General features: G+C 44.5%; 1 protein-coding gene across 4 annotated transcripts in view; it reads left to right on the plus strand.

Moving 5' to 3' along the window:
• TLN2 (talin 2) overlaps positions 1–15,603 on the plus strand; it is a 449,584-nt gene that overhangs the window by 236,289 nt on the left and 197,692 nt on the right. For all 4 annotated transcript variants that reach the window (XM_081228039.1, XM_081228042.1, XM_081228041.1 and 1 more), the window contains 4 exons: positions 10,397–10,568; positions 12,517–12,614; positions 13,948–14,077; positions 14,895–15,047. In XM_081228039.1, coding sequence (XP_081084165.1) covers positions 10,433–10,568; positions 12,517–12,614; positions 13,948–14,077; positions 14,895–15,047 — 517 coding nt within the window. In that variant the 5' untranslated portion in view covers positions 10,397–10,432. The remainder of the gene's footprint in view (positions 1–10,396; positions 10,569–12,516; positions 12,615–13,947; positions 14,078–14,894; positions 15,048–15,603) is intronic.

A 15,603-nucleotide genomic window follows, 5' to 3' on the forward strand; every position in this document is an offset into this window, starting at 1 on the left:
TCTTAGGATTTTACAGGCTTGTCACCAAGGGTCAGAAGAAATTATGGGATGCATTTATTCCCAGTTAGCCAAATGAATGGTGAATAATTCACAGTTCTCCTGGTCTTGACCTTCACTTTTGTTTTTCTTCTTAGACCTGACCTTTTATTTCTCTATTTTTTTTTTTTTTTGTAAACAGCCTCAAATCATTTGATTGAGTTAGGGTATAAGAGAATTCAAAATCAGAGTTAAGAGCCTTCTTCCTTGCTTGTCAGAGGAAGGAAGTAGCAGGACTGAAAGGTAACATGCAAAAGGACTAAGATGTGTGGATGATTTGTTCAGCTGTCTCGGCAAGCATAGGCAAACAGTGGGATTGCTGGAAAGCCAGCACTGCCTTCTTAGTAGTCTGATGGGAAACAGCAGTATATGCCACACACAGGCCAGGGATTCACCTATGCTCCCAGATCCTCTGTCTTTGTCTGTGAAATGGGGGTGCAAAACAAAACCTATTTTCCTTTGTAACCTGTTGAGCACATCAAGTAAAAAGACACCTGTGAAAGTGCCATGAAACTGTTCCGTGCCAAATGGACATGAGGCATAGCATCTCATGGTTGTTTCAGTGGGGACTTCTTCCTGGGAAGGCTACAGATGAGTGTTCTGAGAGCCTAGGAGAGGAGAGGGTTTCTGCCAGCTGGGGTGGTTGGAAAGACTAGTTTCTAAAAGCAAAGCTTGATGCTGGTGAGTAACCAGGAAGAATGGAGAAGCATGGTGGTGCATTTCAGACAGATGTATGCCACACAGGGGAAAAAAAATTGAGTTATGCAGGGCTTGAAAATATATTTGTTCTGTTAAAATGGAGAGTTCTTACAGTGTGAGATAGGAAATGGATGAATGGGGGGTCCAGACCCTTGAGCTAAGCAGTTTGAGCCTGATTACCCATATATTTCAAAATGCTGTATGTATTAAAAATTGGCTCTAAGCAAATTATAATGCTATAAACACATAGGTGTCTGCTCCTCTTCCTTTTAGCAGGTCTTCCTATGCTTCTCTGTTCATTGTGCTTTTTCAGCAGTGCCAGGTTCTGGATTGGTCTGCACTAAACTATCCCTCCGGCCTCAGAATTTCTTGGTAATTAGGAATCATCTTTAGTAAAGGACAGGTCTCAGCTCATTTGCTTGAAAGGTTCTAAAACTTAACTTTCTCAGACAGTGACGAATGCAAATGCCTGCTTTTACAGCAAAATTTTAACTGGACACAAATCATTAGGACCAACTATGTACTTAGCAATGGAGTTTCAGGTGCCAGTGCCGGGAGCCGGCTGGGGATGGGAGGGTAAGTTGGAGGTATCCTTGGAGGGCTCTAATCACACCACACCCATAACCAACCCTGTTCATTGTGGCAACGTGGGAAGGTCTGGTTGTGGTTTGCTACCAGTGTGACCTTGAGAAGATAATTGATCTCAAGATTACAGTTTCTTCATCTGAACATGGAAAACAATCTCAAAGATTTTTTCCCATCATTCTGTATTCACCGTTGTATGCACGCTTTGGTTCTCTTGGTGACTTGCACCTCCATACATGCATTAAACAAATACTTAGCCCTTCTCTCTGGCAGGTACTTGATGGTGAGCGATACACATGGTCCCTTCTCTCAGGGAGTTTCCAGTTATTCCCACCTGGTGTGGATTTGGTTCTTTTTTGTTTCTCATTTGCCAAAATAGGGAACTTCATCTTGTGAGCCATGAGGTTTAGTCTCTGTGGTCAGTGTAAACGGTTGCGGATGAGTAGAAATAGTGGGGTCTGCTGGATGTTTGCCCTCTGTTCATCCTTGAGTCATGATGTGAGTGTGAATAATTCCTAATGACTAATTTAGAAAAAAAAATTGGTGTACGTCTTTCCATGATGTGCATATTAATTCCACAAACATTTATTAAGCATCTACTTGTGGTGGGCACTGTGCTATGGCCTTGAGATTCAAGCGTGGCCGAAATGATACAGTCCTTGCTCTCAGAGGACAGTGGGGGAAATGGACCTCTCGTGGCAAATGTATTCCTGACACTGTGTTGTCTATATATCTTAATGGTGGTGTAATGAGGACAGGCAAGCATACAAAGTGATAGCCCTGTGGGTTGGGGGCGGGGCATTTATGAGGTTTGCAAAGCAGCCCTGGGTGCCGACCACTGGGCTAGAATTTTTGTGGACTTGCGTGGCCTGCTAAGTTCTCACCTGTGGGTGGTTAATCATTTGTCCTATGCTCCTTGACCACCTGACTTTTTAATGACAATTATTTCTAGTTGAAGTGTTCAGAGTCAAACAGCTATCCTGGCTTCCTGTGCCTCCCTGAAGGAGGACTAAAGAGATGTTCTTAAGTGACTGTTCTCTCTTGTTTTCTGGTCTTTTTCTAAGTGTGCTGTTGGGCGCATGGAAAAACAATCACATCAGCTGTGTTTTCTTACTGTTTTTTCCAAGCCTCGTAGCCGGAGCTCTCACAAGTTGTTGATGTGGGAGACCAGGGGAGCCTCTCCAATCAGACTCTCACCTCTACACTCTCACTAGCAGGAAGAGATGTGAGGGCCCAGTGGGGAGATACGGTGATTAAGGCTGGAGATGAGCCCCAAATGGGACCCTCGGCCTCCTCTCCTCCTGGCCCCTCCTTGAATTAGACACCTGGTTCTCAATTAATGGTTGACCTGACTTACCTTCCTAGAAGATGACGGACACCTGTGGAGGCCTGTACTGAGGCTGGGCTCAGTACATGGAGTCTGAATGTTCAAGGCGAGCCCTAAGGCAGTGGAGCACAGACAGCCCAGGGGAGCGAGATGGAGTGTGAGACCCTCCGGGGCTTAGCTTTCAAGGCACCTCTGGGTAGCCGTGGCCCAGTCACAATGGGTTTTTACTTGTCAGATGGGCTTTCCTCCCTCCTCCCTTTCAGAGGAGCAGGTAAGAGGTGGAGAGGAGGGGAAGCTCTTTCCGGGGCATTTCTTTGAGAGCAGAATCGTTCACAGGAGACAGAAACACAGATGAATAATAGCTTCTATGTAGGCCCACATTTTATGCCGACATTCAGTTATGTGATGCATGCTGTTACCAAACAGAGCTGCATTTTGCCTGCTGAGAGAGGAACAGAGCTACAGAAGGGGTCAGGCACAGCCATCGTAATTGGGTTCAGCAGTCTTCCAGTGGGTCAAAATGGAGTCAGCGGCTGGAGGGAGAGGTTGGGATGGGTGGGTAGCTCTTACTCTCCTGCAGATCCAGGGCTCCACTGAGGCTTGGTGGCCTGTCCCTGTGGTCCTGCCAGCTGAGTGCCACTCTTCTGCTGTACAGCAGAGTATGCAGAACCAATGGCACCTCACATGGGTTACTCCTGGGCAGAGGACGTTGACAAGCCCTAGGGCAGGGGCATATTGTGATGCCAGCCCTGCCCCAGAGGGGGAGGTGTTTTTTCCTTTGGCCTCCTGGATTGAGGGAATTCAACTAACATGCAAGAGCAACAGCTAGGAGTACTACCCTGATCCACAAAAACCTTCCACTTCAGGGCTCATCCTTAGATAGTTCTGCATCTAGAAAAATCACGTTGTATGATTTGAATAAGGATGAACGCAGGAACTGTGTAGTGAAAAGGGTTACTAGAAGGTGAGCTCCAACTAGGCAGGAATCTTGTCTGTCTTTGCTTCCCTAATGCCCGTAATAGTATCTAGTATATGATAGATGCAGAATAAACAATAAAATGAATTTTGCAGCTCAGGTGGTGGCTGAACACAGTATGCTGCTTTCAGTGTTCCTCCATCCACCATGACTAATAAATAATAACAACAAACCCTGACCCGGTACTTTCTTTGTGCCTTTGACATGTATGAACTTCTTTAGTTCTCTAACAATCTTAGAGGTAGATTTATTATTGTCTCCTTTTTTAGAGAGGAGTAGACTGAGGCAGATGGCACTTAAGTGACCAGACTAGGGTGGCAGCTGGTAAGGCAGGGGTGGGGTTGGAACACCATGGCCCTCACCAGGGCAGAGAGCCAAGGGGTGGTTGCTCATCTTGACCACCATTGCTTTTGGAGAGGAGGAGGTCTTGGCTGAGTTGGGCTTGTTTGTCCCAGGGTGGACTGGGGTGAGCCTGCAGCCTGCATCGCTGCCATCATACTGGGCTGTTTACAGCTCCCTGGGACTAAAAAATATTTACTTTGAAAGGAGAGAATGTCTGGGTTTCATCACTGGTGAAACTATTGGCTCATCTTCCACAATGGATGGCACAGAAGGGTTTCTGTCTCGGTCCGGGTGACCTTCACACATAGAGTCAGGGCCAAAATGTTCAGAGTGAGAAGAGATTATGCAAAGGAAAGTAATGGATGGTTTATGCCTCTACACCCTGTCTTTTTTTTTTTTTTTTTTTTTAACCATGCCACGCAGCTTGCAGGATCTTAGTTCCCTGACCAGGGATCGAACCCAGGCCAACAGGATTGAAAGTGTGGAGTCCTAACCACTGGACTGCCAGGGAATTCCTGTACCCTATCTTTTAGCAAAAAATGAACAGGGACTTAAAGTTCAACTAGATAGACATTTAACTTGGGGCAGAAGAAGAACAAGGATAGGATCATAAAACAGAGGCGAATTAGACACTAACAGTACTGCGAGAAACAGCATACACGTTCGGCTCTCAGCCTTCGTGCAGCCAAACCAGAAGAGGAAGCCTGGTCAGCTCTCCTAGGCTCCCAGCCTGGAGGGACAGGAATTAGCAGGAGGGGTGAGGTTACAGGAAAGTGGACATGAGGGTCAGTTGTAGTCAGGGTCAGTGCTGCGCTGACCTGAAAACATCACAGCGGAGAGAGGGGAAGAGACAAGTTTTATCATGGCGTGTTGTCAGAGCTGCATGATTTTCTTAGGGCTTGAATTGGATCTATAGTGAGACTTCTCACGAGCGTTGAATACACACTCAGCTTTCGCTGGCATCTCTAGGTTGCTTTATGCTTTAATCCTACCTCCTTTTTACCGCAAGTCAGGACACTTTATTCCAACAAATGTCTGTTCTGCACGTCTCTCATTGTGTCGAGAGGAGGGCTAGAAACGGCTCATTGCCATGCTCCCCGTGGGATGGTGATTAAATCGCCATCCACTTTGGATTCAGACCTCACTGAGGTTTTTCTGTGGGGGGGGATCCTCTTGCGTGATAGTAGGAAAAGTACCTTGGCTTTATACATAATTTTATAAAGCATTTTATGTGCATAATTTGCATTTTTTACAACATTCCCATGCAGGAAATTGTCGGTCTTGTTTCATGCTTTCATACTTGGGAACACTGAGTCATAATAAAACAGAGAGCCAAGAGTAAGTAGAAGAAATTGGAGGCTTTTAGTTTTTGACGACCGTGCAGAGCTCGTTCAGAGTGACTGATGTGGATTTTTTGTCTTTTTGCGTAACGTGTTCCTGTGTAGTGAAACTGATGCTTTTCGCAGTGGTTGTTTTGAGATGGTAGACCGCGAAATAAATCTCTGGTGTCCCTATTTCCGTTCAACGTCTGCCGTGAGCTAAGGATAGTGGCCTCCATTGTGAGATGTCAGGATAAGGAGAACAGGGGAGGAGCTGGCCAAGCAGCACGTGCGTGCCGGGAGGCTCCTTTCATGGGAGTTGGTGGCTTCCTGCTCTCTGAAAAGCAGAGAGAGAAGGTCCGAGACATCGACAGGCTGGGACTGAACCTGGACCACACACTCCTAGTCCAGCGCCCTTTGCTTGAACCAAGACTCACCCTCTCCTCCCCTCTCCTCTCACACACACGGGCAGCGGTGTTGTGTGGTGAGGCACCTGCCTCCAGCAAGGACACTTAGCTGTCCTGGGACTGCCCCCAGGGCCGTAATAAGGGGAAACCAGGTCTGTATAGATGCTGGCTAGAAAGGGAGGTTGCAGCATCCACGTGGTGGATTGTTTCTGGATAAAAAGCCTTCAAAGCGTAAATCAGAGCTACCGCCTGTTCCCCCACCCCTTCCATCACGCCTCTGTACTTGTTGAGCCAGCCCCCCTCCTCACTTGTCTCGGAGACCTGCTGCTCTGGCCTTACCCCTGCTCTTCTCTCGGCTGCCAGAGACCTCCAAGCAGCCAGATTCAGCTGTCCTGTCTCAGCCCCCCTCTTCCTGAACTGTGATTAGCATTTGACACACGTGATCTCTCCCTCCTGCTTGAGGCACGTTCCTCTGGTCCCACCCTCTCTCCATGTTCCTCCCTCCCCTACCACTAGGTCTCCTTGCGGGTTCCTTCTTGTCCTGATTCTAGAACATTGTTCCAGGACCCAGACCTCAGGTCCCTTCCCTCTCGCGCTCACTCCCTAGATGATCTTTCTAGCCCCAAAGACTTGACCATGGCGACACTCCAGCACCCCGCATCGAATCTCCAGTCTTGTGTTTGACTCTGCTCCACCTCTCACTGAATACATCCCAGAGAAATTCATTAGCAGCTTTTCACTCCAGACCTGTGCCTCCAGCAGCTTCCTCCCCCTCAGTCAATGGCTTCTTCATTTTTCCAGTTGTTTTGGACAGAAATGTTCCTTCCCTCTCATACCTTTTCTGCCTCTCTTCTTGCCTTCTGCTTCCCCATGTTCTGGGCTTCTCTCCCGTGTTGCTCATTGATTCTGCACCCTCTGTCCTGCAGCCCCCCGTTCCTCAATTTGCCCGTTTCTCCTCGTTCCCCTCTGTGTCTTCTGTGTCCATCTGAGCTCTCCCGTATGGTCTGTCCTGCTGCTCAGTTCTGCTCTTGGCCCCGTGTCGTGGCTCTGCCTTTCCTGGCGATTGAGTCTTTCTCTGCTTGGCTACGGGGACCATTCATTTGCTCTTCAGAAAGTCCAGTTATTAGCCTGGGAAGGGACGCTTTCATGCAGGGATACTTATACTGGACTACTTCCTGTTCTCAGGGGATGGAAGATACTAACCATCTCACTCTCTCTGCTGTGTTGTGTAAACAGCACCCATTGATTTAATCAAGTTTCCCACTGACTGTTATCGCCAGCTATGCTCATGGGATCTCACCGTTTCAGGAAACCCCACAGTTGTCACCAGCTGCAGGGGAAAAACTAACCCATGGAGTGATTTACGCCCCAGCGAATTTGTCAATTTATCCCTAGAGTTTATGTTTGTGTTTTTATTGAAGTATAGTTGACTTAACAATATTTTAGTTTCAGCTGTACAGCATAGTGATTCAGTATTTTTGCAGATGATACTCCATTGTAGGTTATGGCTGTAGCTTATAGGTTATAAGATATTGGCTGTAATTCCCCATGCTACACAGTATATCCTTGTTGGTTGTTTATTTTGTACATAATAGTTTGTACCTGTTAGTCTCATACCCCTAATTTGTCCCTCCCCCTTTGGTAATCACAAGTTGGTTTACTTTATATGTGAGTCTGATTCTGTTTTGCATATACATTCACTTGTATTATTTTTTAGATTCCACGTATAAGTGATACCATACAGTTTGATTTCTTCAAATTGGAGAGTTGGTTGGTTAAATATGCCTATTAAAAAGAGTTGGGTAGAGCATTTTACAGGCATACCTTGTTTCATTGCACTTTGCTTTACTGTGCTTTGCAGCGACTGTGTTTTTTTGTTTTTTAACAAATTGACGGTTTGTGGCAACCCTGACTCAGACGAGTCTATCAGTATCGCCATCTTTCCAACAGCATTTGCTCACTTCATGTCTCTGTGACCTGTTTTGGTAGTCCTCGCAATATTTGAAACGTTTTCATTCTTATATTTGTGATGTTACTATTGTAATTGTTTTGGGGAGCCCTGAACCACACCCATACACGAGACAGGGAACTTAACTGACAAATATGTGTTCCGACTTCTTCACTGACCAGCCGTTCCCACATCTCTATCCCTCTCCTTGCGCCTCTCTGTCCCCTGAGAAACAACAATATTGAAATTAGACCAACTAATAACCCAACGGTGGCCTCTTAAGTGGTCAAGTAAGTGGAAGAGTCACACGTCTCTCACTTGAAGCCAAAGCTAGAAATGATTTAGCTAGTGAGGAAGGCACGTTGAAAGCCAAGACAGGCTGAAAGCTAGGCCTCTTGCCCCCAACAGTCAAGTTGTGAATGCAGAGGAAAAGTTCTTGAAGGAAATCAAAAGTGCTATAGAGAAATCCTTTGTGAAAGGAAGAGTCAATCAATACGACACAAGACGTTGCTGTCTTAAGTAATGGCCACAGCCACCCCCTTTTTTTTTTTTTTTTTTTGCAGTACATGGGCCTCTCACTGTTGTGGCCTCTCCCGTTGCAGAGCACAGGCTCCGGACACTCAGGCTCAGCGGCCATGGCTCACAGGCCCAGCCGCTCCGCGGCATGTGGGATCTTCCCGGACTGGGGCACGAACCCGTGTCCCCTGCATCAGCAGGCAGACTCTCAACCACTGCACCACCAGGGAAGCCCACCACCCCCATTTTTAACCACTACTACCCTGGTCAGTCAGCATGGCCCTCCACCAGCAAAACCGTTACGACTTGCTGATCGCTCAGAGGATGGTTAGCATTTTTTAGCAATAAAGTATATTCTGATAGTGTATATGTATTTGGTTTTTTTAGACATCATGGTATTGCACACTTAATAGACCATAGTATGGTGTAAACATGACTTTTATATGCACCGGGAAACCAAAAAATTCGTGCGACTCACTCCATTTCGATATGCACTTTATCGTGGTGGTCTGGAACCCAACCCACGACATCTCCGAGGGATGCCTACGTATGTGGCTTTACAAGACCTCAATATTGTAGGTGGAAAATCATCAGATATTTTGAACAACTCAATCTAGTCACTGCCCAGGCTGTAGTAAATTAATTCTGTTTAGGGCAGATTGTCAGTGAATACTGCTATTGTTTGTGGAGAAGTGTACCTTGACATTTCTCAAATAAGAAATATTTTCGTGTTTTCATGGGCCAAATTTATGCGGAACCTAAGCAGAGGTCAGAATGACTTTACAGTTGGACAGCGTAAATGGTTGCTGCATGAGAGTGTGTACACACCTTGCCCATGGATACCAGAGCATCTGTTGAAAACTGTCCTCTGTATCCAAGTGACTAGAGTCACTGGATGTTAGGAAGCCAGTGGTTAGTGAAGCTTGCTGAGAAGCAATGCCTTAGAAGCTCCCACCCCTGGTCAGCCTACTGCCCTCTCTGCCTGTGGCCACCTGATTGCTTCTTAGCACTTGCATTCCCAGAGGGAGCTGTGGTCCAGGTTTACTACGTGTAGATTCTCTAATAAAAGACGAGAAAGGAGTGTGAGATTGAAACTTCTGGGGATTTGTTATCCATGCAGCTCTAGGATTCTAATAGCTACTCACTGTGAAATGCCTTATTTTGGTTGCCAGGATGACAGTGAGCTGGGTAAGTCTGTGTTGGTTTCTCAGGTGCAGGGAAGATGCCTCCCTCTTGTGTCCAAGGCGTGCATTGATGGAGGCTGGCCTGAGTTGGGGGGTAAGTTTCTGGCCAAGGAATGGAGCAGGTAGTTGAAATCACCCAGAAGCCACCAACTCAGAAAATGCACTAAATGACTGGACTTAAAATTTTAAAAGAAGGCTTTTACAAAATAATTCACACCCAGCCTTAGCACCTATCTATTTTTAAAGCCATTGAGCTGGATAAGAAGCAAAATATCCCAGGCGTTTGTCTGAATGAAAGAACAACTAAATTGGCATTTTCTTCACTTTGAGACCCCTGAAGAGTCTGAAGCTGCCTGGCACACCGGGTGTTTAAGATAAGCCACTCTGGCCTCATTAGTGATGGCTGTGCCTTGGCCTGGCATTGAGGTCCCCTCAGGATTCAGTTCTTCTGTGAATTATGAAGGGCAGATAGCAGCGTATGGCTCCTTGATTGCAGGGAAATGGAAGCAGAGTGGCCAGTTGGCTGTCTCCTGGCGATGGGGCTGGGCCTCCAAGCCAGGTCTTCTGGTACAAGATGTGGTGGAGTTTGGCCATGAGAAGCACCCCAGAGGGCAGAGGTACCTCTTCCCTGTGCCCAGGAGCTGCTGGGGAGGGAGCCCCGCAACTGAGGGTGCTGACAGGCACTGCCAGGAGACAGCAGTGGGCGCCCAGGACACTCTGCCTCTCACCTGGAGGGCACTCACCTGGGAAATGCCACTATCCCTGGGGAAACACCAAGTAGGGAGCAGCCTTGAGGAAGGAGCCTTGGTGAACTCCTGTGGTTCCCTCCTTCCAAGGGGCTCTCTTTGCCACCCTGTGATAATGGTAACTCCACGACTGCTGCTGTCCTATTCTCAAGTTTTCAAAAGTTATTTTTTAATTTGCGTTTTTATCCGGAGCCTTCTCTTTAATTGCCATTTTATTTTCTTTCGATTTTTAAAGCTGACTCAGAGTCTAACTTTTTTTTCTACTGGACAGTTATCACGAACATCACGGTTTGTTCGTTTGTGTTCCCCAGACATTCTAAGTGAGAGTCCTCAAGTCATCTGGAAAAATGGTGGCCCTGTCCTTAAAGATTTGTGTCCGCCACTGCAATGTGGTGAAGACCATGCAGTTTGAACCATCGACGGCGGTGTACGATGCATGTCGAGTCATTCGGGAACGGGTACCCGAGGCACAAACTGGCCAAGGTAGGCCATTGGTTATTTACTGGCTGCTTGAAATGTGTTTGTATGTTTTTCCCTTAGTAGCTAAGGAAACGGAGGCTCTGAGTGGTACACAGGTGTGTATGTTTCAAATGAAATGTCTTCTTATCCTGGACATTACTTGCCTCCTGTGTGAGACTTGTAATGACAATGATCACAGCTGCCAGCGAGCCATCATCATTGTCATGACCCTTCCATACATCAGCATTGCGCTCTGTTTACAAGTCACTTTTTGTTATAAAGCCCTATAGAGTACAGATGAAGCTACTCTAACAGTTAACGCTTTTGTATATCCTGAGCACTGTTTCACATGCCTGAAAACTTTCCACTGCTAGCAGCCTGAAGAAGACTGGAACAGCCATCAGGACCCAGGACAAGCCTTATATTTCAAGTACTTTGCAGGGGCTTTATCATCTTTGTCTTAAACCTTAAAAAAAATACTTCTGATACGTGTTTTGTTTAATGTTTGGTTGAACCACTGACCACTGTTAATCTGAGTTTAAACAAGAGTCATTCATACAATTTTATTTTCCGTTTCCCTTTGTCTTCTCTCTACATTTCCTTCTTTTATTTAGTATTTAATGCTTGAGAAATTGGGGTTACTCCTAAATTAATAAGCCTTTAGTGTGAAAATGGAATAAAACTTCCCTTAAAAATTGGAATCATAAAAATCAAACATTCATAGATAGCTATTGTTAGGCCTGGGTCTTCTTGAAAAGATCCGTTACTCACAAAAGCACGAATCTTTTGGTCCAAAAGCAATATCTATATTATTCAAAACACTGTTATTTCTAGATTACCCAAAAATCAAAATAAAGTTTGTCCACATTCCCAACCGTACTCAAGATCCGGTTGTCTAGTCATATCTGGTGTTTTTACTTTTCTGTTACTGTTTATTCCCAGATTTTTAAAACTTTGTTTGGGTTGGATTGCTGTAAAACTCTGGTGAAGATACAAACCTTTATAGATCTTGAAATTGTTTTTCTAAGAAACAACAGGATCTCTGGCCCTCATCTGGGTCTCTGAGGTTTCCTTGAATCACATTTAGGAAGAAAGAGGTCTTGAGACAGGAAAAGATGCTGCTTTCCTCCTTCCTCCACCCGCTTATACTTCCTGGGTTGGATTAAAGGATTTCTGTGAAGAACACAGGGTTTAACTCTCCAACTTTTTTTTTTTTTTTTTTTTTTTGCGGTACGCGGGTCTCTCACTGTTGTGGCCTCTCCCATTGTGGAGCACAGGCTCCAGACGCGCAGGCTTAGTGGCCATGGCTCGCGGGCCCAGCCGCTCCGCGGCATGTGGGATCTTCCCGGACCGGGGCACGAACCTGTATCCCCTGCGTTGGCAGGCAGACTCCCAACCACTGCGCCACCAGGGAAGCCCTAACTCTCCAACTTTACTCATAATTTGGTGGCATGGGGAGCAGCGACTTCATCTCACACGGAACTCTTCCTTTTATTTTGTAATGCTATGTGGGGGTGATGGAAGGATTATTCCAAGTGTCAAGGCTCCATCGGCCCCTCTTTGCTTAAGTGGCCTTAGCTTGAGTGATTACGTGCATAGTTTCTCCACAGCTGTCTTACCATTCTTCCTGGGTTCTTGGCCTGGCTTTTATAGCATGTGATAGGAAACAAAGCCCAATTCAGTTAGAAGGAAATTTGGACCACTTTGTTCTCGGCGTTTCCCTAAATTTTAGACACGACTGCTGCCCACTTGTTTTAAGAAACATGACCCTTGTATGTGGGTGTTGGTTTTGCAGTTCAGCTCTCATTCCTCCCCATCTGCTTTAGTCCCAGCGGCTGCCCATGTTGTCAGAATGAAGTATTTCTCTAGTGAAGGAGAACCCCTTGCCAAGTCAGCAGACTCAAGAGCCTGGAAGTCAGTGATGGCGTCATCATCACTTTGTTTTTTATTTTTCTTTCTGTTTTTCCTCCAGCTTCTGACTATGGGCTGTTTCTCTCGGATGAAGACCCCAGGAAAGGAATTTGGCTGGAAGCAGGCAGAACACTGGATTACTACATGTTGCGAAATGGGGTATGCTGTTGATCTTTTTTTTATTTTTTTCATCACTTTGTCCCTAGGCCTTCCATAGAAGCTAACATGATTATGCTTCAAAGAAAAAGAGAGACTCAACAACCTATTTTGATTCAAGGGCACTTTATTAATAGTTTTGATGTAATATACTTTGTAAAGGCCGTCCAGGTTAGTGATAGAAAATATCAGCAATCCAAATTCTTGAAACTCTACAAAGTAATTAAAGCAGCATGAGGTAATGATTTTAAGCTCTTTCTACATGCCATTGTTGGACTTGGTAGTTATGAAACATAGCATCTTCCCGTAAGTATGTAGGAAGTACCCTGGTGACTGGTGATAGAAAGTAAGCATAGAGAGAGAACAAAAATATAATCCTAAAGGTAGCCAGAAATTAAATATTAATCAGTGTCTTGCTTTTATAAAAAAGTTCACATTAGATATGAGTTTAATAACTATCAGTAACAGTAACAATAAAAAATTATGTTATGGAGGTAGGAAAAAAATAATGAGTAAAAACGTGTTAACAGGGAACTATATTCAGTATCTTGTAACAGCCTATAATGGAAAATAATCTAAAATATATATATATATATACATATATATACAACACTGAATCATTTTGCTGTACACCTGAAACTAACACAATATTAGCTTAACCTCTGAAATATATTGGGTTTTGGTTTACGGAATAGACACATCGGATTGGTCAGTACTCCATAAGCAAGAGCAAAGTATGAGTTGCCATTAATTTTCCCTTCCATAGTTCTCTTTTTAAGAAGTGTAGTAAAAGGAGAGTCTCTTATTTAGACATAACTCTCAAACTTATTACGCCTGTTTGGTCTTGCCATTATTGGCAGAAAACCACTTTCACTGTGATACACCACTACTGTGAAGAATTATGGGGGTATTACTTATGTCCTTCATGACATATATATTAAAAATTGCTTATAACTATGTAAGAGGTCATTGAAGAAGCACACTACAAACTTTTTAAAAAACAAGTAGGAATTTTCCTCTGCTAATTCTCATTATAGCAGACCGTTCTCAGCCTTTCAGGAGGACTTCTGCTACTTTCACTTTACAGAGGTTAGTTTTCAGTAACTATGAACTATAAGTAGGACTTTTGAGGTGCAATTTTACTATCAGATTTTAAAGAAGTCTTTATGAAAGCAGTTTATAACACTGGAGATTCTGTATTAGTGGCAAAAATCTCATGAAAACTTAGAAGGAGGAAATCAGGGTGCTCGTGAAAAGTCATTTTTTAAAGAAAAGTGTCCAAGTTTATTACCTCATTTCCCACGCAGTGTGAGATGTTTGTATGGTTTTGCTGTAGGATATTTTGGAATATAAAAAAAAACAGAGACCTCAGAAAATTCGGATGCTGGATGGATCTGTGAAAACAGTGATGGTGGATGACTCCAAGACTGTTGGAGAACTCCTGGTTACTATTTGCAGCAGGATAGGTAAGTGTACACATGCGGAGCTTCTGGATTTTGTTTTGTTTTTAATAATACGCCTCTTCTTTTTTTCCACCCCCTTTGGGTATCTAGCAATTTTGAATATATTGTAACACATTGACTTTGGCCCAGTCCCAAGAGAGCGTGTTCATTTTCCTGATTTGCAAACCCACTAACTGGTATGGTCAACACTTGAACTTCTCACTGAGTCACAAGTGAGAGCTTTTATTTCCAAAACAATAGGAGTTTTCAATTGAAAGTAATGTTTCAAAATCATATAATTCAGTCTCCTGCCCATGGCTGTGATTCTGTGTAAGCATCACTGATACCCAGGATCTCTCCTGAAGACTCGTGGGGACAGCCTGTACAATTCTTAGGCATCTTTTTTTTTTCTCCTAGCTTCTGTTAGTCTCCTCAGAACGAGTCTGTCTCTCCTTTCTATATGAAGCCTCTTGAATATCTTCAGAAAGTGGCCTTGCCTGTCTTAGTTTCCTCATCATGCAAAGGAAGCCCAGCTCCTTCAGACACTGCTTGCTTCACATTGTCTTGCCTTCCTCTGTATGATCTCTACTTTGTTCTTATTACTCAACAATTAGTCAGGAGACTTGAACATGACATTTGAGTGTGACTTAACTAGCTGAAGATCCTCCCTTGTGGCCGGTTACTTGATGTGTGCTCCCTGGGTGACCCTGACCTTCATCTTGGCAAGGCTTCTTTCCTATCTTTTGCCCCCAGGGACTCCTCGGAGTATTATAGGCCCCAGGATGAAAGGAGTTGATAGCAATGTAATCACTGACCATTATGACCTAAATGATCATTTTAGGAATTACAAACTATGAAGAATACTCTTTAATCCAAGAAACAATTGAAGAAAAGAAAGAAGAAGGAACGGGTACATTAAAAAAAGACAGGACGCTGTTACGAGACGAGAGGAAGATGGAGAAGTTGAAGGCCAAGCTTCACACGGATGATGACCGTGAGTGTCTGAAGAGCAGGTGTGGTGCTGGCACCTGGTCAGCCGAGCCTCACTCCTCTCCCATCATCTGTATGACCCAGGGCAGGAGTGGATGGTTGTGCCTTTGTTTTATTTCATCTACAAACATGTTGGCCTGTGTCACTAAAAGATAGAGACCCTTAAGGGAAAAAAAAAAGGGATGATAATACCATTTCACATCTCAAAAGTAATCTCTTAAGGTGAAATATACACATTGTGTTCACATCTTCTCCATTGCTGTCTGAAGAATTTTTTTTAACAGTTTGTTTGAAAGAGGGTCCAAATAAGATTGGATGATAGGTTGTTTAACTCTTTTAGTCTCAAGAGTTTCCCTCCATCTCTTTTATTGTTGCCTTATAATTTTTGAGGGGAAGAAACCAGATTGTTACTTGTATAGAATTTTCTACCTCCTGGATTTTGTTAGATGACCTGTGGTGTCATTTAACATGTTCATCTGTCCCTTTTAATTCCTGATATCTGGAGGCTTGATCAGATTTGTGTGTGTGTGTGTGTGTGTGTGTGTGTGTGTGTGTGTGTG

The sequence above is a fragment of the Mesoplodon bidens genome (genome assembly GCF_964165515.1).
Source record: "Mesoplodon bidens genome assembly, chromosome: 3".
Taxonomy (NCBI): domain Eukaryota; kingdom Metazoa; phylum Chordata; class Mammalia; order Artiodactyla; family Ziphiidae; genus Mesoplodon; species Mesoplodon bidens.